The sequence below is a fragment of the Podarcis filfolensis genome (genome assembly GCF_964270895.1).
Source record: "Podarcis filfolensis genome assembly, chromosome: 5".
Lineage (NCBI taxonomy): Eukaryota > Metazoa > Chordata > Lepidosauria > Squamata > Lacertidae > Podarcis > Podarcis filfolensis.
Genome location: NC_139608.1, coordinates 66,092,661 through 66,118,246, shown reverse-complemented (window position 1 = coordinate 66,118,246; position 25,586 = coordinate 66,092,661). Strand labels below are relative to the sequence as shown.

General features: G+C 40.8%; 1 protein-coding gene across 27 annotated transcripts in view; it reads left to right on the top strand.

Moving 5' to 3' along the window:
• The window catches only part of PCDH15 (protocadherin related 15), a 633,377-nt gene that overhangs the window by 505,951 nt on the left and 101,840 nt on the right, over positions 1 to 25,586 (top strand). For all 27 annotated transcript variants that reach the window (XM_083614042.1, XM_083614038.1, XM_083614050.1 and 24 more), the window contains 3 exons: positions 3,007 to 3,312; positions 4,761 to 4,985; positions 21,557 to 21,673. In XM_083614042.1, coding sequence (XP_083470168.1) covers positions 3,007 to 3,312; positions 4,761 to 4,985; positions 21,557 to 21,673 — 648 coding nt within the window. The remainder of the gene's footprint in view (positions 1 to 3,006; positions 3,313 to 4,760; positions 4,986 to 21,556; positions 21,674 to 25,586) is intronic.

Here is a 25,586-nt window from a genome sequence, read left to right as displayed (position 1 = left end):
GGTCTGAAACTACTGTTTCTTCCATGGCCGAGAATCAGTGTCCAAGGTGATGGCATGGAATCGATTTTACAGCGGCCTGCTTTTTTCCTAAAAAGCCTGCTTTTTTATGTCACGTTCTTCTGGGGAGTCATCTCCTGCATTGTCAATCTCCCTTCCGCCTAGGGGCACCCCACCTGCATTCTGTTCCAGGACAGCCCACTCTGGTCTACCAAGAATTTCCTCATCTTGCCCAATAGCACCAGGTGTGGATAGGTGGGCCTCAAGTTACTGTACCTTCTCTTCTCTTCTGGCAAGGCAAACAGTGAGCTAGACTTGATGGGTCCAGCAAGGCAATTGGGAATATAGGAAACAGACTTATCTGAAGTCAGTCAATTGGTCCATTTAGTTCAGTATTGTCTATACAGACTGATGGCAGCACTCCAGTGTTTCAGACGGGTCTCTCCCAGTCCTACCTAGAGATGCCAAGGATTGAACCTGGGAGCTTCGGCAGGTAAAACAGATGCTCTACCACTATGTCATTTCCCAACTGTTATGTTCCTATATTTTTATCTCCTCCCTTGAGCATGAGTCTTGATTTTCTTTCTTTCAGCTAATTCGGGATATGTAGTGTAGTAATAGGGTCATAGGCTTTTTCGAAACCTTCATTTACTTTTATAGGCTTCTCACAAAGGCTTATTGGAGCAAAAATTGCTCTGAACTTTTCAAGTGAAGAAAATGGCAATAATAATAATACTTTTGGTGTGTGGTGGTGGTGTTCTTTTAACAAATGAAAATTCTCTTGTTACTTGGGGGCATTTCCGCTTTCTGCTCCCCTGATAAATTAAGAGCTACATGTTTATACAACTTAACTTGGCTGTTGAATTTTAGACAGCGATAAATCTTTTTTAATTTACTATTGTCTTAATGGGTGTTGGTTGTAATCCAGTTAGCAGCTGTTTAATTGCTTTCATGTGGCCCTTGTTTAAAGCAAAACTATCTAAGCGCACACATTGGCTCCATGGATTAAGGCTTTGAAGATATAGTGTTCTGTCACTACTCCCTCAGCTAAAATCCCCACAATGCATTCTGTCTTTAAAAAAGGAAAAAAATCTTTTGCAACAAGGTTTTAAAAAAATGTTTTTAATTTGTACTCTCTATGACTAGCTACCGTTAGCAACTTTTATTGCAAAACTCCGGTGCAGCCAGTCTTGGGAGGCCTGGCCTAGATTTCCAATCGAACTGTGCATCACAAACATATTTACCCAGTAGCAGCTGGCAGGGCTGCGTGGTTGGAACTGTGTTGCTCTCCCAGCATCCCAACACCGCAACTTGCTGCTGAATTATCAAGAGGGAGAGGCGCAAGGAAGGGAGCTTGACATGGGCAGCCACAGTGCTGAGATCATGAAATTCTCTCTGGCCCTGAGACTGCACTGAGCCAAATGGCCTCCCCCCCCCTCCTTCCCTGTCTCCCCCTTCAGAAATGGCAACAGCACGTGGTGTTTTGAAGCCAAGAGAACACATGTCCCCATCTGTGAAAGGGGAATAACAGAGATCCACCATATTATATACATTTTTATGACAAGAGCCTGCTTATATATGTTGCTACCATATCCAAATACCTACTAGGATTGCTATTTTTTGCCCCTGATGGCCGGTTATTCTTAAGGCGGGCAGAAATCTAATAGATGTTGGATGGAGAAGCAGATAGTTTAGTAGTAAATGTTGCACCTGCTGAATGTGTGTCTAAAATGGTAATCTTGGGGCACAGATCCTATTCCTCTAGCAGCAGCCTATCAGGCAAAAATGTAACCTGTGCAGCATATGCTACTATTGTACCTGAGCCCCCCATCCCAGTGAAAGCAGCTTCTTTCAACTCTCTAAACATTAACACTAATATTGCAGACGCCACAGTAGGCACCACATAGGTGTTGTTTGCAAGGATGTGTTAACCTGAGACACAAATAAAGCTGAAACCACCAGTGTTTATTGTGTTGATGTAGTACAAAAGAGAAACAAGTGTGTGATTTTTATTAACCATTTTAATTAACTTTTAATTGATTTCCATGAAGATAAATGGTTTCATTATTATGCCTCCCACTGAGCACCATGGCAGGATATTAAATGTCTTTGGAAACTTCCTGACAGTAGTGCTGATAACCAGGGACTTTTATGTTATGTAACAACTTGTGAGGTGCTATCTGCAGGCTCTTAGAAAATTGCACAAATGAAAATGCCTTACTCAAGCAGGTGTATCTGAAGAAGTGTGCATGCACACGAAAGCTCATACCAAGAACTAACTTAGTTGGTCTTTAAGATGCTACTGGAAGGAAAATTTTTTTTTTTGTTTTTACTCAAGCAGGCATTCCCTTCTCTTATGCAGCCAAGTTACTTATGCCTTGATTTATTTAAGGTAAAGAGAAGTGGAGGTGTGGTGTCACATCTGCTGATATTCTGAGTTCTGTTCCTCTTCTATGGTTCTAATGGAGTAATGGAGCAGGGCTGGCTGTGGGTTCAAGTAGGACTAGCAGCAAGTGACTGAAGGAACAGAGTTGAGGATTTCATTCACCCTGGCAACTAGTAACACCCAGCAGAAAGTGGAAGCAAGCAGAGTTTCTTTCTTTTCATTATAGATATAATTCAAGAGATTCAGGAAAAAGTGTAGACTTTAGGAAATGGGTCTGTATGGAGTATTGTACTGGCTACTGTTTATTTATCCTTACTGCTTAACTATTCGTTGCAGGTGTGGACTTCTTCTTAATTCCTGGTCCCTACTTGAATTTAGCATTCCTGCATCCAGTTTTAGAGCAACCCCAGGCAGCTATGTAGGCTTATTTTTGCACCTTCCTACGACCTTCAGGGTCCTTGCTTTTTGGAAGCTGGATTTATGTCAAGGAGGTTTGGATTAGTGGCCCTGGATTCCCATGCTTTCTTAGGATTGTGGGGCTAATTCCTTCCATTAACCTGAAAAGGGTCTATTTGTGCTACAAACTCCTGATTTCATGTTTCTTCCCCTCCCTTATCTTTTAGGCTACTGACCCAGATGCTGGAGTAAATGGTCAAGTCCATTACAGTTTGGCAAACTTCAACAATCTTTTCCGCATAACATCCAATGGCAGTATTTACACTTCAGTGAAGCTAAATAGAGAAAACAGGGACTATTATGAACTCATTGTTGAAGCAACAGATGGAGCTGTGGATGCACGCCGTACAACGTTAACTCTGGGAATCAAAGTTCTGGATATTGATGACAACAGCCCTGTGTTCACGAATGCCTCCTATACAGTGACTATTCCTGAAAACCTGCCCCCGGGCACTGTCTTCCTACGTTTAGAGGTAAGAAAGCCATGAGTTCCCTGAATATTCTCTGTGAAGAAGAATATATCTTAATCGTATTGCATCAAAACCAGTCCACCTAGTTGGCTATCTCCTAAAAGAAAAAATTAAAATTAGTTGAGAGAGCAGGGAACAAAAAATAAAACTTCTAATCATTTATTTCTGGGATTTATATTAAGTTTTTAACCTACAAAAGGCAGTCTATAACACTGGCAGTCTTCATAATAAATTAATTAAAAGAAAGATCATCAATATTTGAAATTAGATTAATACTAAAATATCTTGAGGCACCATTAGATCTTCTTCCCCACCCCAAAATGGTACTTTAAAAAATTGAATTCCTGAATTATGACTCCTTATTAATCTCAGCATCTCTTTGAATTTAATAAAGTCTTCTTAATAGAATCTAACTCCTTTCTTATGGTACAGATATAGTAAACTACAGGAAAAGGGAACGTGTGGCCCTCCAAACACTGTTGAATTTCAACTTACCCACAGCCCCCAACAACATGTCTAATTGTTAGAATGACACAATCCAGAAACAGCTGGAGGTTCCCTACCCCTGATTGCACCTTGAAGACTTCTTGAAATTCAGCAACTTATTTTAGCTTACTTACTATTTTCATGATTGTAAAGCAAAACTTTTATACCAGCAAGAGAAAGCATATGCATTATAATTGCGGGGTCTGAAGGTACTCCTGGATTTGTTCAAGATGTGCGCAAACCCATTTGTCCAAAGGAGAAAGAAGATCTTGGTGTGCAAAGAAATTCACATGTGGTCATTAAATGGATGAGGAAGCTGTTGCAGCCAGTAGAGATATATATGCATCTTCAGACTCTTGCAGTACAAACAGGTTGCCTGTAATCCAGTGCAAGATGCTTCCTCCTACCTCCCATCCCATTTTTCATGCCAAGTCACAAAACTGAAAGGGGAGGGGAATGCAGTGGCCTTATAAACACAGGGCAAAATAGCTGACCTCCTCCTATATAGCTGCACAGTGAACAATTGCAATATGGTTCAGTGGCATAGGAGTAATTTAATTCTCAGGATCCTGGGGAGGTAAGAAAGCACTATATATGTAGGCATATCAGCCTCCTGTTCCAGGTAAAGGACAATGCACAGCAAGGTGTGTGGGGTAGAGAAAAGAGCTCCTTCTGTCTCTATGTCTGTTTCTGTGGGGCTGTGTTTTCATGGAGGTATTTTGCCTACAGTCTGGAGTTCAGAAGGACAGAAGTGCCTGTGTTAAGATTTATTGGATCCAATATATTGTGTTAACAGATTTTTTATATATTTTTTAGGAAAAAACAATTTGGGGAAACATAATTACTCAGATTAAATTAAGCAATGATAATTTTTGGCCTCCAAAGTGGTGTGGTGGTGTTTTTAAATGGAATCTGTGTATACTGCCTTTGCTGGAAGCCAAAATAATGTTCTTTATGTCTTCTAGGCTAAGGATATTGACCTTGGAGCCAATATTACCTATGGAATACGAACCCGGGAAGCGTTGCAGTATTTCTCATTGAACAGATTTAACGGGGACCTGTCACTTATAAAGTCCTTGGATTTTGAGTCATTTCCTGACCCAGATGCAGCATTCACTTTTTTAGTGGAAGCCTTCGATATTGGGGGAACAATGCCTCCAGGCCTTGCTACTGTCACTGTGAGAATAAGGGTAAGAGTTAAAAAATTCCTATCTTCTAACTTAATTGGCTGTATGGTACCATTAAATAGAGACCCAAATGTATTTTTGCAGAAGCAGAGGCACCCAAGAGAAAACCTCTTCTTTTCCCTACAGTTTTATAACGTTCATTCTCTTTCATTTGCATATATCTGCAGACGTTATAGCAGGAACTTGTTCACATTTAAAATGTACAGTACTAACAAATATAATTGCTTTGCAAATGTACATAATTACAGAGCTATGCCTTGGCTCCTAGATTTGTGAGTTACAAAATTAGATTGGTGAATCCTTTAAATTCCCCCCAAAGATTGAAATAAACACTCAACAGAATTGTTTGCCAAAGTAGCAACATCTATATTTCAGTTTAAGTTCACATAAACCCATAGTTTTATGAGCCTCGCTTATGGATCAACTGCTTGTACATGCTGCATTAGAATTTCAATTTCTGCTGTCACAAGCGCCAGCTTTCCAAAAGAAATGGCCGTGTGAAAGCTGCTTTTTCATTATAAATATTTCTTTGTTCATAATTTAGTGCGGGACCTTGTTACTTTATTCTTCCTGCTTTTTAAAGACATTAAATTATTAAGTGCACAATCAATACATTTTAAGTGTAGTGGTAGCAACGTAATTGTGAACATGACCCAAACACATGCTTGAAATGTATGCTCTTCAAGGGATTGTGATTGGCTATTGTTCATTGCTAAATGCACATTGGTGGCCCATTCCACATTTTCTTGGAATGGGGAATGACCCAGTAGTGGCACACATGGGGCAACTGCAGAGGTGCTTACTGGATGGCCTGCAGCAGGGCAGTGAAGATGTATTTATCTGAAAGGAGCAGTGTTTTAGCATCTTTCATCTCTGCAGAAGATACAGTGGTACCTCGGGTTAAGAACTTAATTCGTTCTGGAGGTCCGTTCTTAACCTGAAACTGTTCTTAAACTTAAGCACCACTTTAGCTGATGGGGCCTCCCGCTGCTGCCACGCCACCAGAGCACAATTTCTGTTCTTATCCTGAAGCAAAGTTCTTAACCCGAGGTACTATTTCTGAGTTAGCGGAGTCTGTAGCCTGAAGCGTCTGTAACCCGAGGTACCACTGTACAAGCTTGACTTATTTCTTTTTCATTTGTTCAGTGGTTTTAATCTAAACTATTGGTAGCTGGGTTCAGTTTGTCAATCTTCTTGCTATGGAATGTTTCAACTAAATGGTGGTAAACGCCTGAAGTAACCACAGAAGAGTGATTATCTCAGCCAGAATATTAACCTGGTCCGATGCCAGAGTATTTTACATACTCTGTACAATGGGAACATTAAACTGTTCCACATGTGAATAATACCAGACATACCCCCCCTCTCTCTCTCTCACACACACACACACTGTTTTCAGACATTCAAAAGAAAGTGTAAGGGCTCAAACTGTGTATGGTGTTTCAGGAGCACACACCAGCCCTGCCCCCCGATATCACTATCTGTTCTTTTTTGTACAGTGAGCAGAAACCTCTGTGGCAAGAATCTAAATGCTATCAGCTGAACACAGTTAGAATTGCCCCTTCAGTTGGGAACGCTGATTGTATAGGATTCCTGAATTCAGGGAGGATTCTGACCACATTCAATGGGCCTTGGTGGTGAACATACAGATATGAAGTAGAGCCAGGGTATTAGAGGCAGGGCTTGTTTGAACAAGACACACACCTTATTTTTATGCTTCTTATTTTTCATCATTTAGCACAGTTTATCCTGTGCATCATTTAGCACAGATTACTCTTCCTTTCCCGTATGTTCTGTTCACTGATCATTCTTTACCTCCTTTCCCATCTTCATTTTGGGCCATTTAATGGTCTTCTGTGCAATGAGCTTTTCCCCCTATATCTTCTGTTGTACATGAGACACTGTTGCTGTTGGTTAGGGTTATGTTGCTATTAATGAATTATATCCTATTAGGTATCCAACTCGGAGTAGACTCTTTGAAATCAACATGGCATGCCTATTGATTTCTCTGGTGGTCTCTGACAGTTATATACAGTGCAAAAAAAACCCCCAACCTCTCTAGTATCTGAGCTGAGACAGTTTGTATTTTCATTTGTGGGTTTTTTAATTCTCTCTCTTTAAAAAAATTGATTTTGAGCATCATTTGAATGCATACCATTGTTCTCACATATTTTCATGCGATCTCTATTAATGTACATATTGGTGTGTGCAAAGACCTATCTCTCAGGACCAGTAAGTGACTGAATTGTCTTAAAAAGAGTCCTTAACAACACACCCAGTTTGGACGTACATACCTCAGCTTATTAAGCCAAGGCATGCACTAGCTTTGTGCAAGCAAGTTCTGCCTTCATGCCACCCCTTCTTGGCGTGCCATGGTTGAAAACTTCCTGGGTTAAATAACCATGGTTCCCTGTAATATCTGAACAAAGAAACTATAGATAGCAGGTTTGGGGCAAACCAGGAATACAAACTGCAGTAACTTGTAAACATAGTATTCTGGTTACATAGTAACAGAAAACTATGCTTAGTTAACCAAGTAGTCTACAATTGTGCTGCATGAGAAGGAATGAGATAGTGCTTGTGGGGCAAGGCTTGTGCATGCAAACAAAGCCAATGCTTTTATCAAATGAAAACATTGGTTGTTAGCACCTTAGAGACACTGTAGATAAAAATGTTTCCCAAAAAAAGATTAAAGTAAAATATTGCTTGCTATTAAACTAAAACATTGCTTGCTATTAAAAGTAATATATTGCTTGCTATTAGCAGTTGTATTTCGTGTTTGTGGTCATAATTTGTCTTTGTAGTTGTACTAAGACAACAGGATGTGGTTGTTGGGAAAAGTTATTATGTAGCTTTCTTTAGAAATTATTGTTCTGACATTTGTGTACATGCCAGACCACTCTTGTCTGATTTTTACTTTGTAACGTTGTACAAATGAACATGGAAAAAACAAGTCTCACTGCCACATGTACTATGGGAGAAACAGCAAGGGGGAAACTATGTCAGAATGCTCACATCCTTGTGCATGTATGAATTTGCATATTGACAATCTAGAAGGTGTTCAGAGAAGGGCAACCAGGATGGTCAAGGGCCTGGAAACAAAGCCTTATGAACAACAGTTGAAGTAGCTGGGTATGTTTAGCCTAGATATGAGGAAACTAAGAGGAGGTATGATAACCATCTTCAAATATCTCAAGGGCTATTACATGGAAGATGAGCAAGCTTGCTTTTTCCTGGTTTGATCCAAACCAATGGAATCAAGTTACAAGAAATTACAAGTTCTGACTAAATATCAGGAAGAATTGTTTGACAGTAAGAGCTGTTTTGACGGTGGAATGGACTCCCTCAGAAGGTGGGAGTCTTCTTCCTTGGAGGTTTTAAAGCAGAGGTTGACTGGCCACCTGTCATGTATAATTTAGTTGAGATTCCTGCATTGCAGGAGGATGAAGTAGATGACTCTTGGGATCCCTTCCAACTCTACAATTCTGTGTTTCTATAAAAGTCATTTTGGGCCATCTTTGAAGTAGTCAGTGTGTTGACATCAACTCGAACTAGAATCTAGTGCATATAGCATGACTGAACAGCTGAAAGCCATGTGGAGATGTTGTCGTGTGATGAACCACATGTAAGTTCATCTCAATGCACCAATTGAATTGTCCCCCCTCCCCATGTCACTACATATCTGGATTAGAAAAAGCTACCTAGTCTGGATGATGATCCACTACACATGGACTTCTCATCACATGGTGGCAAAAGTCATGTAGATTGACTTAAAGTAGTGGTATGGCAGTTGTGACATGGGCCCTAAACAATACTTGTCAAGGCATGGCTTGCTAAACTTGTGAGGGATATGGAAAATATTATGTGATTGCTTCACCATGAGCACAGATCCTCTACTACTTTGACTTTGTGCCAGCTCCTGAGGTGCATGAAGCAACTTCCAGATCGTTCTCTTAAAGCTGGATGGTGGATGCAGAAATATAACATGGTACAACCCTCTTGGGGAGGGTGCACTTCAGACTACAGGTGGGGGTATCCATTTTTGACTGCTCCCACAAGGGAGAATGCTTATAATGGATGGATGTGAATACACACACACACACACACACACTTTATTCTGTTTTTATTTGGAGAAAAGGAATGCACTGGCACACAGGATAGTTTGTGTAATAAGAAGCTTTAACAGATACCAGACTCCTGAACTTCACTTCGGTGTTTAATTGTCTGCCTGCCTTTTATTGCCTCATATACTTCATTGTGAACATTATCCCTTAATTTAAATAATTAGTTTCTTTAGGCTTGCAGAACATTAAATATGAAAAAGAGGCCGTTGTGCCATGTTAACAACATTACTGCAATTAGTTTAAGGTCTGTTTAGTTTAAAGAGAGAGAATAAGAGAAAGTGGCCATTTTCAACTGTCATAAGAAAAGTAGCCAAGACTTGCGAGGAGAATCCCAAAAAGTTTTCATAAAAGGACAAGGCAAAGTCATCCACCCTCACAGTACTCAGTCACTAACTTGCTATAGGTTTTCTGATTGCACTTATTACGCAGTCCAATGTACCACTGCTATTTAGACTGGAAATACTGCATGAAAATATTGGGGAAGCGCTGTAACTCAGTGATAGAGCACATACTCTGCGGGCAGAAGTTCAGTCCCCAGCATCTCTAGATGGGACTCGGAAAATCTGCTGTTTAAAACCCTGGAGAGCCAGGGCCATCTAGTCAATGCAAAGCTAGGTGGACCAAAGGTCTGACATGACATGGCAGCTGCTTCAGTTCAGCCCAGCAGACACTGTGTTTTGGTGGCAGTGAAAGGGTTACTGGAAGTTTCAAAATGGAGGGAGAGGACACACACACCCCTTTCTGCACCTGAACAGATGTGAGAGTAGTTCCTCAGGCTGCAGGCATGCAGGGAAAGGGAATAGGTTTGGACTCAGGCCATTGCAAACAGTTGTGAAGGAGTAGAGAACGACAGTGAGTCAGGCAGACTGATAATATGTAATGGAATTATATGGTCATCTGGCCATCAGTCGTTACTCCAACAAAAAACAGGCTGAGGTTTAAAAATATAACATTTTCCTAATGACGCCATTTGAAGAAAATCTGAGTTTCTCCTAGTAGTAGCATTTGTTGTAGTTCTTCTAGCAAATCTCGGCTCTCATTGCAGTGGTCACTTGGCACTGTATTAGTGAATCCTGCCATGCTGACTTGAATCACTTTGCAATCGGTACTTTAGTTTACTGTAAACTCCTCACTGCTTAATCTCCTTTATTTCTGATACGATTCTGCTGTAGATTCAGTATTACCAATAATTGTTGCAGTTGATTATCTTCTGTGTGAAAAATAAATGCTCCCTTGCTGTACTTTGTCCTGAACGTTTGTATCATTAGAAAAGTATGCAAGACCTGAATCTTTGAAGCTGAACGTATGCACTGTTCTCCTTTTGTAGAATAAAAATTCAGCAATGCAGCTAAAAAGTTTGATGCAGCAGAAGTAATGTTTAGAATCTGACTTGACCAGGGCAATGTGGGCCGAGAAATGACTCATTTCTTCTTTGTTTTTCCAATGCCAGCTCCAGGTGGGCATGGCTGAGGACATTGAAGCCTGGCCCTTTGGAAGATCTGTGGAGTTTTGGATCCCACAGATTCAAAACTGCTGACCCCCCTCCCCTTCACTAAACACAGCTTTTCAGCTACTAACAGCAATAGCTCCCTTCCTTCCCAGGCTCTGCTTCCTCCTTCCTACTAACAGAAAGGCCATTGGAAAAGTACTATTGCTGCAGGCTAGCTCCCTCCAGGCATCTTTAGTGTGGGGTCAAGATCACACTTTTATTTATTTAAGGAATATTTGTGAAACATTTGTTGCCGTTTTTCATGGCCCATTATACAATAAAGTGTATATATTCCGATTATCTCATACATATATATGTGCCTATATTTTGTATGAGAAGCTTGTCTTTTTAAGGACATCCAAGAGAACTGAATCATTTATTTATTTATTTATTTATTTATTTATTTATATGATATTTATTCAGAGTTTCAAAAATACATAAGTATAAAAAAAGAACAGAAAAATACAACAGAAAAATATATCAAAAAGAAAGTACAAAAAGAAAAAAACAAGAAAAAAGAATACAAATCCCGTATTGCATCTTTTCATTTGCTTGTTTCTTGGACCTCCTCACACCTCCCTTTTTGTATTCTAGCTTAATTCGTTGTTTCAGCAAATTCTTCCCATATTTCTCAATTTTTGTTTAAATAATTTATCTTAACAGTCTATCTTATTTATTAACTCAACATATCCTTTCCATCTTTTGCTATATTCTATTGTTCAATTTTGGGACGCGGGTGGTGCTGTGGGTAAAACCTCAGCGCCTAGGACTTGCTGATCGCATGGTCGGCGGTTCGAATCCCCGCGGCGGGGTGCGCTCCTGTCATTCAGTCCCAGCGCCTGCCAACCTAGCAGTTTGAAAGCACCCCCGGGTACAAGTAGATCAATAGGGACCGCTTACCAGCGGGAAGGTAAACGGTGTTCCGTGTGCTGCACTGGCTCGCCAGGTGCAGTTGTCATGCTGGCCACATGACCCAGAAGTGTCTGCGGACAGCGCTGGCTCCCGGCCTATAGAGCGAGATGAGCGCACAACCCTAGAGTCTGGCAAGACTAGCCCGTACGGGCAGGGGTACCTTTACCTTTACCTATTGTTCAATTTACATTAATTTCTTTAACCTTATCTTGCCTTAAAAATCTTAAAATTCAAATTTTAAACCATATTTCTACATAACTCCTTAAATCCTTTTTACTAAAGCCAATTGGTTCCATTCCAGCATAATCCCTGATATTTCATTAGTGTTACACTAATTCCAAAAATAGAAAGAAATTTTTCTTTTTATAGACTTTTTTCTTTTTCTCTAGTTTTTATCCAACGTCCCTTCTTCCTGGTCTCGGGTTATGTCGGTCCTTTCTAACCATTGCATCCAGTCCATCAATCTGGTGATCTTATGTCCGAGGCCCTTAAGTCTCTTCTATGCCCCTTCTGCAAATTTTTTTGTTCTTGTTTGTGCTTACGCTCTTCTTTGTCTTTTGTTGGTTTCTTTCGTAGTTTCTTTCCTTTCTCCTTGGGGAGTGGGTCTCTGGGGAATTCCAGCCGGTAATAATCTCCATTTTCCTTCATCAAGCTAGCCCATTCCCCGCAGTCCCACTCCCCGTCATCGTCATTGTAATCCAAAAAGTAGTTATCCAAAAGATAATTGTCAACCTGTTTCATAGTCCCACCAGAATTAAGAGCTTCCTTGACTCCAGACGCTTCCAGCCACACTCCAAGTTCAATCTTCCAAAGCAGCGGCTTTTGCTCCTGCAGGACTTTGGGTCTCACCATTTGTGTTGCTTGGGGTGCAGTCGCAACCTCTTCCGTCTTCATCTGCCCTTGGACTTGCCCTGTCGAACCAGTTTCCTGAATTGGTCTCTGTATAGTTTCTTTATCCTTGTTTCCTGTTAAATCATATTCACTGGCTACAGCAGTCATCAAGTCCAACTTTTCATTCATCAAGTTCATCTTCTCATGCAACTGCTCCAGCAATGCATTTGTCCTGCCAAGGGCAGACACCAAAACTTCCTCCCAGCACATTTCTGTTCAAGGTCAAACGACTGGTCCCACGATCTCAATCTCGCAGCTGTGAAGTCTTCGAATAAACTGCAACAGCAAACTGACAGGCTCCCTCTAGGGGACACAATTTCTATTTGTATCCATCTTTAAAAACGTATCCAACAAAGGAAAATTACTTTCGATTTTCAAATACTTTGTTTTTTTGAAATGCAGAAAGCAGCGCTGAAGTTAGTTTGTTTCTCTTTTTTTTTTTTTTGACTATCTGTCAACGTGCTCCACTTTTAATCAATGGACGTCTCCAACGATTTCTGTCCTGACACCCGATTCCCAGGTTTGGGACGATGGAAACTTATATTCCTTTACTCTCTCTCCTGCAGGCTTAAACAGTCAAATCCCCCCCCTTTCTCCTGCTTCCAAGGGGGTTTTACTGGTAGTAGATGCAGGAAATTTCAATCTTTAAGACAACTTTCCAGGCTATTAGATTGCAAGGTTTTTGCTTCAGTCTGTTTACAAAAAGCGGAAGGCGGACTTCCTGTTTAAACCTTCCCGCTTCAGAGCCTAATTCACAAATTTCTTAATCCAATTTTCCGTTTTTACTCACGGGTACTTTGTTTAGAGTCCAATTGTCATCAGGAAAAAGTCAGCGCTCTCCGGTGATGGCTGTGCGGCTTCCCTCCGTGAAAGTAGCAATCGGTTCGCTGCACCGCGCTGCTCACCCCACTTCGCTCCGGAGCCCCAAAGAGGGGGTTTCCCTGCGAGTAGGGGAGGCGCTCTTGGTGCTCTGCTGAACCCCACGTTCCCAGGCTCCTCCGCCTGGGATTTCTAGCGGGTCCCCGCCTTCGCCGCGGTGGGAAGACCCAGTTTCCACGGAGCCCGTTCCTCCGGTCGGAGGAACTCCGCCATTCGTCGATGGCGCTGACCCGGAAGTCCACGAGAACTGAATCATTTAAGCTGAAGGTATACGCTGTTCTCCTTTTGTATAATAAAAACTTAGTACAGTGGTGCCTCGCAAGACGAAAAGAATCCGTTCTGCGAGTCTCTTCGTCTAGCGGTTTTTTCGTCTTGCGAAGCAAGCCCATTGACGGATTAGCGGATTAGCGCTATTAGCGGCTTTTAGCGGCTTATCGGCTTAGCGGATAAGCGGCTTAGAAAAAGGGGGGGAAGGGAAAAAAACCCGCGGGAACTCGCAAGCCATTTTCGTCTTGCGAAGCAAGCCCATAGGAAATTCGTTTTGCGAAGCACCTCCAAAACGGAAAACTCTTTCGTCTAGCGAGTTTTCCGTCTTGCGAGGCACTCATCTTGCAGGGCACCACTTTACTGCCACTAAAATATTCAATACACCAGATGTCATGTTTTGAATCTGAATTGACAGGGACAATGTTGGCTGAGAAATAACTCCCAAATATTTGAAATGATTTCCCCATTCAATTATTTAGTGATCTGAAACACATATATATTTCTTATATTCATTTGTAAAGATAAATACTTTGGCTTTATCATAGTTGATTGCCAACCATTCTGCCTTATAACCTAAACATTTATTCATAAGTGTTTTAAGTTCGGCCCAGGATTGTGAAAGTAATGCAACAGCATATGCATATAATGAAAGTGAGATTCACATACTTGACTGGCTAGATAAACTGACTTCTGGAACATGTAATTTGGGAGAGGGAATCATTCTAATATCAGTTAAACAAAGGAGGGTCAGCTAACATTCCCATGCCTTCCTGCACATGTCCTTGTTTTTGTAATCGGAGCAGGCAGCAAAAAAAGAGGGTTACATCAAGCTCTTGGGTTTTATCAAACTGTGCAGGTTTGACTGAAGAAAATATGAGTACGTTCTAGAACAGACATAGGCAAACTCGGACCTCCAGATGTTTGGAACTACAATTCCCATCATCCCTGACCACTGGTCCTGTTGGCTAGGGATCATGGGAGTTGTAGTCCCAAAACATCTGGAGGGCCGAGTTTGCCTATGCCTGTTCTAGAATCAAGTTCTGCTAATTGATACAAAATAGAAATGAAAACAAGTTATGTGTTCCAGTAATGTGTAACTAGAAAATAGATCTTAGTTACAAATAGATCTTAATTGCATTAGTTCATTTATCATTCAGTTCCCTCAATCATTCCTTTTACCACTGATATCAACAGGAGATCCACATAGTCTTCTTTTATCTGTAGGTTCCATGTTTTCCTTCCAAACAGCATGAACTTTGCAGGCATTTTGCTATCTCCCAGGGCATCAGACCTGTCAAAATGTAAGCAGTTTGGGCAAAGCCTCCTCATAGGCCATCCTGTAACTTTCAATTCAAAAACCAGCTGCAAATCTCCTGATTGTAACTTCTCTATGTGTAATCCTATTGGCATGTTTCCACCCACTACTTCAATCCAGCCTAATTTCAGACAGATTGCGGAAAGGGAAATGGCATACATAGCCTAAATGCTATCATACCTAAATTTTGTGATTGTGTATACTTTCACTGCTTCCCTCCCTTTATTTCCCATGCCCCAGTAATCTTTCTTTGACATCTCTTGGCTTGTTATTTTCACTGCTCTTTCTCAACTGCTTCTCACAGTGACATTTCTGTGAACAGCACACAGCATCCTGGCCCGTGTTATCAATGCAAAACACTGCCTTCAGTGCAAAGCAGTTAAAACAAGTTTTATTCATTCACATGTTTCTCCGTATGTGCTTTAGATATGATTAACCAAATGGAAGCTCGTTTCTTTAATTTTTCATTCATTTCTAAAACAAATGCAAACTAGAAATGTGAGCGTAACAGGTGAAATGGGCTATGTTTTCATAATCTAGTTGATTTACAGGTTGAATTGTACATCATAATCTAATTTATCTTCATCTTGTATAACAGAACTTTAGCTTTCAGTGAGCCTCTTATTTGCCATTATTGGCTAGTGATTTTGTTATCTCTTCTAATTGCTTGCAGCCCCTCCAAGCACTATTTCCCTGCAGACCTCACTAAAATGAATGGAGGAAGCAAGAGACCAGGCTAAGCAGGCAGTAAAAAGTTGGCCAGTTTTCAGTACCCTCCCATTCTTTCTCCATGTCTCTAGAATGCATGTCCCAGTGTGTCCTTCACTGACCTTGTGTTTGTTTGTTTACTATATTTGTTTCCTCTTTTGCAAAGTCAGTGTCAACTTCTTAGACTCTTAAATATAATAGAGCTGATTTGTCAGTTCACATCTTGATGGAAGGGTGTTGGCAGATCTTGCCAGAGCCAAGATGACACGGATGGCTTCCGGAAATCTTGTCTATCAGTCTTTATTTTTACTGTGGCATAATTCCAAGGCTAGCAAGACAGAGTTCATAATGTGCAGTCAGAATTCATGGACGTTCCTCCTACATGGCAATCTTCACATATACTTAAGTATGAAATCTCAGAAGAAAAGCATGCATTTTGTCTTCTGCTTTCAGGCTGTATCTACTGCAATATGAAACAACATTTTGATTTTAATCAACAGAAACAATATGCAGATCACTATTAATATTTTGCATGGCAATATTTGATTTTGTACTATGAACTAGCATCAGTCTGTTTAAATGATAGGGAAGTAGTAACCCCCTGAGAATGTTTACAACAGGTATAGCTCTAGGGTTCTTCTGTGGGTAGTCACCCTAGTCAATGAAAGAGATAACTGAAAGCGATTATATTTAGGTAAAGATAAAGGTAAACAGACCCCTGACCATTAGGTGCAGTCGCAGATGACTCTGGAGTTGCGGTGCTCATCTCACTTTATTGGCCGAGGGAGCCAGCGTACAGCTTCCGCGTCATGTGGCCAGCATGACAAAGCCACTTCTGGTGAACCAGAGCAGTGCATGGAAACACCATTTACCTTCCTGCCGGAGCGGTACCTATTTCATAGAATCATAGAATCATAGAGTTGGAAGAGACCACAAGGGCCATCGAGTCCAACCCCCTGCCAAGCATTTATCTACTTGCACTTTGATGTGCTTTCGAACTGCTAGGTTGGCAGGAGCAGGGACCGAGCAACGGGAGCTCACCCCGTCGTGGGGATTCGAACCGCCGACCTTCTGATCGGCAAGCCCAGAGATTCAGAGATAACTGAAAGAGATTATATTTACCTTAGATAATACAGTGGCAAAACATGTGAAGAGAGGTTCCTACTGTAGCTCTAACTGACAACTCAAAGATTGCAATATCTGATGCCTGGCAAAGATGTGCAACTTTTATTCCACAGAATTGTGGGTGATAAGTGACAACTGAAGTGTAAGTTGTGGGAAACCTGAGAGAAGTCCAAATAGATATGAGGTAGTATCTATTTCAGTGTCTCTTCCATCAGGCTGATAATGTCAAAGGACACTTGCTACCACCATTTTGCCTGTGCAGTTTCGGTAAGCAGAAGTTATGAGGGGGTTATCACATCTCAATTCTCAATGCAAAATCCTACAATATTGTTTCCCATGCTGTTTAACATACATATAATTCCCCCTAGTGAAATAATCCAGGGATTTGTGATGTGGTATAAGTCTCTGCTGTCTTCATAACTCTAAATCCTAATACAAATAATTAATTGAAACAAAACCCTTCATGTTTAGGATACAGCATCAAACTGAATGTCATTTCCCTTTTTTCTACATTTTTGTCACATTTATAATAATGATATGTTGTATGGATGAGTAACACATAAACAGAGTATTATTAAATATCTAAGATGAAATAATAAGGGAAATGGCAATCAGCTAAAATACGTAGTTAACACTCAAATGAAATTATTTCTGTCAGTGTTCTTGTAAGTCTAGTTGTTGTTTGAATCTGTTTGTTTTGGGGGGGGCAATGGAAGAGTGTGCTTTCAGGGGTAAAGTCAAACTGTTGGAGAGTTACAGCATCTGCTGTGGCTGTAGAGACCCATAAGGGAGAGACATGTTTTGTTGCAGCAGGACACATGAAGGCATCCAGTTGTGCTGATGCAGATGTACCATGGTGTTTCTTCTTTCTGTGTTCCTTCCTGCGGTCATTTCTCCTCTGGTAACTGCTGTGGATACACAACCTGACAGTCTCCAGGCACTACAGTCTGCAAGGGATTCCCACATGGTGAGGTTGATTTGGCCAGCCTTCATGTCACGTTTCCAGACATCTTTGTAACACAGAGTTGGTCTGCCAATGGGCCAGGTGCCTGAAGCCAGCTCCCCATAGAGCAAGTCCTTGGGGATCGTACCAGCTTCCATTCTGTGGACATGACCAAGCCAATAGACATCACTGAGACAGGAGTGTGAACACGTTGGAAATGGGCTTGAGAGAGCACTTCTTTGTTTGAGACTCAAACAAGTCCTACCACCTCATGCCCAAAAACTTCCTGACGCTGCGCATATCGAAGGCATTGAGGTGTTGCTCCTGGTGAGTGTAAGTTGCCCACAATTCACTACCATAAAGCAAAGAGTTCAACGCACAAGCCTGGAAGAACTTCAGCTTGGTATTGGTCATTAGCATCACATTCTCCCATACCCTTTTGGAGAAGTAAGTCTTTGCTATAGCTACCTTACCAATATGCTTATTCAGCTCAGTGTTAATGGAGAGGTTGCTGGTTGTACTGTAGTGGAGCCCAAGCAGACAAAATCATCTACTACCTCAAGCATGTGGCCACCAATGCTTATGCGTGGAGCACTGGTGATGTCCTCACCCAGAATGTTGGTCTTTGTCAGGCTGAAGGTGAGGCTGAACTCCCTGCAGGCTTGGGCAAAACATTTGATGAATCTTTACAGAGCTTCCCCAGAATGTGCTGTTAAGGCATCTGCAAATGGCATCTCTCGGAAAATGACCCACCACACTTTTGTCTTGGTGTGGAGACATGCCAGGTTGAACAGACCCCGTCAAGTTGAAGGCAAATGAGATAAAAAAAGGCCCCCATTCCTAGCAATGGCAGATATTCTCCAACCATAATGCATTCTTCTCCATGCAGTTGTGCGTGAGTAACTTTGCTTGAGGACATAAAAGCTGTATCACCAAATCTCCCTGCTACTTTTAAAATGTCTTAATTCTTTACAATGTATTTATATTGATTGATTCATCTGACATATTGATACATCTGACATATGCAGGCTAGAGAGAATATTTTTTTTCTCTTTTTCCTTTTGTGGGATAACAAAGCCTTCCTTTTTTAAAAAAATTGCAGGCTGGACACTCATAACTTTTCATTCATAGAAAATAGCTGCTCTTTTAAAACTATCATTTTACCTAATTTTGATTGTTCACGTATACTTACAAAGGAAGTGTGCCCTTTCCCTCTAGCTAAATTACTATCATATCCAACTTGTCCACTCCCTTAATAGATTTCTCCAAATATTATTTCAGTAACTTTTTTTTACAAACAGTGAACTTTACAAGGGATTAAGAACAAAGCTTGTATATCAGCAAAATCATGGGGTAGAGTTCTCCTTGAACTTCACTACATAAAGCTAAAGGTTTAGAGTTGAATTTTTGAATGTCTGTTGAAGAACATTCTATGTTGCTAATTGTGCAACTTTCACCTCACCAAATATTCATGTGTTGACTGACTCAGTAGAAAAAATGTGTTTTTAGGTCAAAAACTTCTTGTCTTTCAGCATTTTAGCTAGGGCTGCCATAAGTCCTGATTTTCCTGGAACCAGCCTTTGAAAATTGCATCCTGGATAATTTTTCAGAAATCAGCAACGGGGGTTAAATCATGTCAAAAATGCCTTTAAAAATGATTGTAGCTTTACTAAAAAAAAATCTCAAAAACTTTGGTTCCCCTACAAAGAAAACCTCAACAACTGTGTCCTGATTTTCACTTTTGCAGATATGGCGACCCTAATTTTAGGCAACTTTGCATTCATACTTTTATTTGCTCCTGATTTGTTTACCTTAGAAATATAAATAAGGCCTTCCAGTCATTTCCCATAGAAGAGGATGTTCTGAAACATTCTTATCAGAGGATGTTCTACATCATTTCTCTTTTTGGCATATCTATTTATAGTTGCTGATTTCCTAACACAAAGGACATAAGGACATGCAGAAGATGAACACAAATGTTTAGGCGTTCTGAATTTGTCATCTATTATCGGGAAACAGTACAGACACAATAAAGGGACATAGCAATATCTGACAGGGCTGAATATGATGTTTGCTTGAAATAATCCCTTGTTTTACATGTTCTTGAACAAATAGGAAAAAAACCCACATTTTTTGGGGGGGGGCGCGATCAGTGTACTGAAAAATACTGGCACTATATTTCATACATTACAGTTAAGCAAGTATTTCCTACACGGATTATATCCATAAAGAGAAATGTTTGGTATGAAATAACTGCAATTTAAGCAATAGCCTACACACTATCTCCATCTTTTATCTTCAGTTCCTCCAACTTCTTGGGCTATTCAGATTGCACCTTTGTAGTGTAGAGGTAGGGTTCCCAAATTGTGGTCCATGGGTACTTCATTTAGGTGGCCTACAACATGACTATAAAAAGACAATTGAAAAATAATTCAGCAACTAGCACAGTATATTACAATTGCTACAAACGGCAGAAAACTTGTTAGGTGGTCCACCAAGACCCTCATGTGGTCTGTCAGGGGCAGGGGAAATCTGGAGCCACTGGTGTAGAGGCCATCATGTGGATAAGCATATGAACTTTACTTGATCTGCAGAATATGTTTGTCAGCTGGAAAAAGCTTTTCCCCAGGCAACATCCAAACAGGCATGTGGTCTTTCCTTCACTTAGCATGTTGAACCTGACAAAAAAAAAAAAATCTTCTCCCCCATCTACTTAATTTTCTAAGCTTGACCAGATTCAAACTTCGCCAATGATAACTGGGAGAAAGTGGGTGATAGGCAAAACAAAAAGGGGAAAAAATGCATGGAGCTCTATCTGCCCCCCCACAAACAAACATGAACTAGAAATGCAGACACAGAGCGAGCGAGCGCACACACACACACACACACACAGAGAGAGAGAGAGAGAGAGAGAGCTTGGTGGCATTGGTGATTACTTGGACTGGTTGTTGCATTGATAGCTTTTCTTGTGCTGGATGAGCAGCACATCCAACCACAATAGCTCTATTCACATGCTGAGTGAATACATGGGGATCACACTCAGGAGTAGCTATACCTTCAGGGTTTATGTGAAAGGGCCCTGCCACACACATAGACCCACTATACCCAGTCGAGAACTCTGGCCAATATGGGTTACAAATCCAGTGCAAGCAGATTCCCTTAAACTGGGTTGGTTGTTTTTTTCCTGGTTGATTGCTGCCTCTTCCTGCATGCATGGGAGAGTGGTAACGTTAGTTTCAACATGTGAGTGGAATCTACAAAAACTGGCACCATGGGAGCATGGTTAAAGTCCCCCCATAGGATACATAGGTCATGCATTAATGATGATCCTGAAAGTTTAGGTACCATATTTCGTATCAGAGTTTGTTATTGCCAGTGTATTTGATTGATCACAGTTTCTACAAAACCCTGGATTTGATCCAACTTATTTTGCATCACATTTTGTTAAAAAGAAAAAGAGTCCCCCTCTCAAACCTGTTGGGTCACTCCAAACCTCTGAAACTAATTTCATAAGAGATCACAAGATGAAAGCTACCTATTAGTAGTTATTTTAAAAATAAAAAAGTGATATGCTTATTTCTCAAGATGCTACTCTAGAGTTTGCATTTTCACAGCCTACAAGAATTTGCTCAGTCCCTCATTTATCTCATTTATTGAAATGACAATTGTTCTGATGAAGCAGATCTACTCTATGTCAATTCTTTACACATTTACATTGCACGGAAAATTTTGCATCCTCCTCTTGAGTACCAGTCTTGTGCACAGATAAGTAACACAATTGAGGAGCCAGAAGGCCTGACAGTAGTAAATGAATTGGATAACGAGAAGAGGCTGAGCAGAGCCTAGTTTGAAAGAACTATTGTGAATGTGTCCATAATTTCATTTCAGCTTCAGCAGTAAATTCTTAATTATGTTTTGCAGGATATGAATGATTACTCCCCAGTATTTAGCAAACCTCTGTACAGGGGCATGGTTGCTCCTGATGCAATCAAGGGCACGGTTATAACAACAGTTGAAGCTGAGGATCTGGACCCTCCGGTAAGGAAAACAATTTTTTTTTCTTAATACCCTGCACCCAGGAGAGATTTCTTTAAAAGCCGCATAAGTGCCCTTAATCCTCTGAACAACATAAGTGATTACTATGATTTATTTTTATTTATTTTAACCCAGCAGTGGCTCCTATGCATTTTTATGCCAGCCTATCCTCTGGCTTGAGCACTTCAATTATTGTTCTCAAGACGGATAAAGCCATAATGCAGAGTTCTTTTTTACTTCTCCCCAGCTCCCCAATGCCTCCTCCCTCCCTGCTCCACTTTCTTTTCTTATGGAACAATTTATATGTGAAATCCTTATCAGGGTTTAGTGTGTTGATGATAAACAGGAAAAACGCAAGGGGTGGGCCTGCATTTGGAACAGCTTTGTGGCTCCAACAGAAAACAAAGCAAAACTTTTGAAGGGCTGTTATTTCCTTGATTTGCTGTTATTGTAAGCCTCCAAGCATGAAAAGTGTTGTGTGTGTGTGTGTGTGTGTGTGTGTGTGAAGAAATAAAACACCGCATTAAAAAATCATTTTGTTAATATAATGTAAGAATATAGCAGCGCAAATTTGTTGGAATCAGTTTTCCCAGCAGCATCTGGGTTTCAGTCTGGCGTTCGATTGACAGAGTTGTATTATCTCCCATGGGTAAACTCTGATTGTTGGTCAAAGCACTGATCTTAGAATCATAGAATTGCAGAGCCAGAAGTGGTTATGAGGGTTATCTAGTCCAACCCCCTGCAATGCAGGAATCTTTTTGCCCTGCGTAGGACTCAAACCAATGACCATGAGATCAAAAATCTCATGCTCTACCAACTCAGCTATCTCACATTCTACGGAGCTTAAAGGGAAAAGCTCAGTAGTTGTCAGACTGGTCAACATTCACAGGGAATATGCATGTATTCCCAGTCTGTCACTAGTGGGAACATGACAGTCCCAAGCAGTGCTTTTTTTTTCTAAAAGAAAAATGTTTTGGTGTACCCTCATTTTCCTACTCATATTGAAATACTGCCCCTCAATGAGGCCAAACTTAGATTCAGAAAATGTTTAGGGGTATACGTACTCCTGTGTCCCCCCCAGAAAAAAGCAGTGGTCCTGTGTTATAGGTGCCTTGGGCAAATTTCATGTAGGAACAATCCCTGCCTCTGGGGGTGTGGGGGGAACTTTCTGCAAAATAGTTACTTTCCCCCACTGGTCAGAATCTAGTCATTTTCTCCTAGTAGATTGTATCTCTGCAGTCTTCAGTAATCTCCTTCTAACTATGGACGCAAATGGTTGAAAATGTTGGCAGAGGATGGGAAAGAGAGACTCCCCTCTACTCTCCCTAAACATCTTGTTACCAAAGCCAGCAGATAACGCTGTTTTTAAAAGGGATGAGTGTTTTGGGGTTTTGTAGCACTAGCCTTTTTTGGATTTAAGGGATTTCCTGTGATCTAATCCATAGAGGAATTGAAGTTTATCCTATCACAGGAGCCTGTTTGTAGAAGGGCTCTGCATGATCAACACCATGTTTAATGTAAGTATTAGGATACAGCAGTGATTTATCTTGACTAGCATTTCTGTACAGGTACCGCGAGAAGTGCTACTGTGGCAGTAAGGTAAAAGAAGCCACAAAACAGTCGTGAAAATGTTAATTTTCCTCTTTGCTATGAAATCCTAGCTTTTGGCAGAGGGTTGTGGACATCTTCAGCATTCCACTGAAGACTAAATCAAACATGTCTCTAAATGGGCTTTAGAGCTGCCAGTTGGAAGAAGCCATTTATGCTATCTAGTAATTTTTCATTGGCAAAGTGCCTTGAGCTGACATTTGTCCCATCAGTTTGAGAATAAGTGAACTTGCCCATTATTATTGTGCTTGTCCCTCCTGTATCTTCTCTACCTCCCATATTCTAGCATAGTCAGAGTGGCATTTTTTATTGTCTTTAGAGGAAGACAGGGGGTTTTTTGGGAGGGGGGAGTGCTTATTTACTGCAGAGAGCATAATGCCACTGAAGGACACCAAGTAATTGTAGCCAATCTTATCAAAACCTGCTAAGCTTCAAAATAGTCATTCAATAGCAGGCTATTAGCAGGGGGCGAAATAGAGCCATTAGGACAACCAAGGAGAGCGTGTATAATTTTCTAGCTTTATTTATAAGTAAATAAGCCTGGAGATGAGGTGTTAAGGGAGCCTCGTGGATACTTTATCTACACATTCCTGCTGGCAAAGCAAGAAAAATACTTTCCCTTTTCACTTTTTCATACCATATTGATGAGTACGATTTTGGAGTCTGCAGGGAAACACAAATGATAAAGATCAGATAGTTTCCTCAATTATAGCTATAGAGCAAGGGTTAGGAACTTCTGGCCTATGAGCCTGGGATAGGTCCCAGGAAGGCCCACAAGGCCATTTCACACAAACCATAACCACTTCCCATGTTCCAGATACCAGGTGTGGGGCAGGTAATGATGTAGCTACAAAGGAATAATTGGGAACTTAAAGTGAGCATCTGATTATTCCTTTCCTTGCTGTTAGCAGTAACGGCACCAGGATAATATTTGACAGGGACCACAGAAGGAACAAAGCATATTTATAGGTGAGTGAGAAAGAAAACTAACAGCATATGTGAATGACAGGTGAACAGAAATGAGGGGCAGGTTGGTGGGGCAAGCTCCTTGTTGGCACTTGCCCACCTGTCTATGTTTTCATCTGCTTCCCTATATCTGTTTTATTTTCTTCGAGAATTTTTGGTGGGGGTTGATTTTCATTATATATTGTATTTTTAAACAATGTTTTGTCTGTAAACCATGCACGGAATAATTATTGATGGCCAGTTATATAATTTCCATTGTTAGACTTTTAAAAATGCAATAAAAAAGTTAAGATTCCTAACTGCTCAAAATCCAGTATTACAATATAAGCCACGCTAAGAATTAAAAGTTAATGATCTCGTGAAAACTGCAATAAGAAGTGCAAAAGCCAAGTAATCAGAAACAAGCTTAAAATAAAGAAAGGAGGCTGATCAAATTCATTTATAATCTAGATAATTAAAACCAAAGTAGCAGGCAAAATACATTAACATGTAGGAATAAACTTTCGTAAGTGCTTGGTCACCTAGTGAGGCAGTTAGGAACATCTCAAGGCAAAGAGTTTCCAAACCTACACCACTCACCAAAAACAAATTTTATACTCATTCCCAGTAAGAGAGAGAGAGAGAGACCACCCAGTCTAAAGGAGAGTCTGAAGTTATTCCCACATGTTTAAAATAGGCCTGGCCGTTGCCTTTGCTGTCCACCTAAAGCAGTGACACCCAAATGAAACTAAGACATTCACACTTCAGAGAGAAATAGAAGCATGCATTTCTGATGTGGATTTCCAGTTTTTAGTTGTGGTTTGCAGGGAGCCTTCATCAGGAAGGCCCCTTCCCCAACATCCTCTTCTCTCATGTATGGATCTACCCCTCTCTTACACTGTTGCTCTCAACCATGGTTTAGTAATACAGTGGTACCTCAGGTTAAGTACTTAATTCATTCCGGAGGTTCGTACTTAACCTGAAACTGTTCTTAACTTGAAGCACCACTTTAGCTAATGGGGCCTCCTGCTGCTGCCGCACCACTGGAGCCCGATTTCTGTTCTCATCCTGAAGCAAAGTTCTTAACCTGAAGCACTATTTCTGGGTTAGCGGAGTCTGTAACCTGAAGCATATGTAACCTGAAGCGTATGTAACCTGAGGTACCACTGTACATTTGAACTGACACTAGACCCCTGAACCAATATTTGTGAACCCACTTCAAATCCTTATTGTGGACTCTGTTTTTTTTTTAGTGTTGCTTAGATTTGGCAAGGTACAAATGTAATGCTACTCTATGGTTTAAGTCTGACCAGTTAAGGGAAAGGACATTTTTGCAGTGTAGGTTCTTTGGGTCGATTCCTCA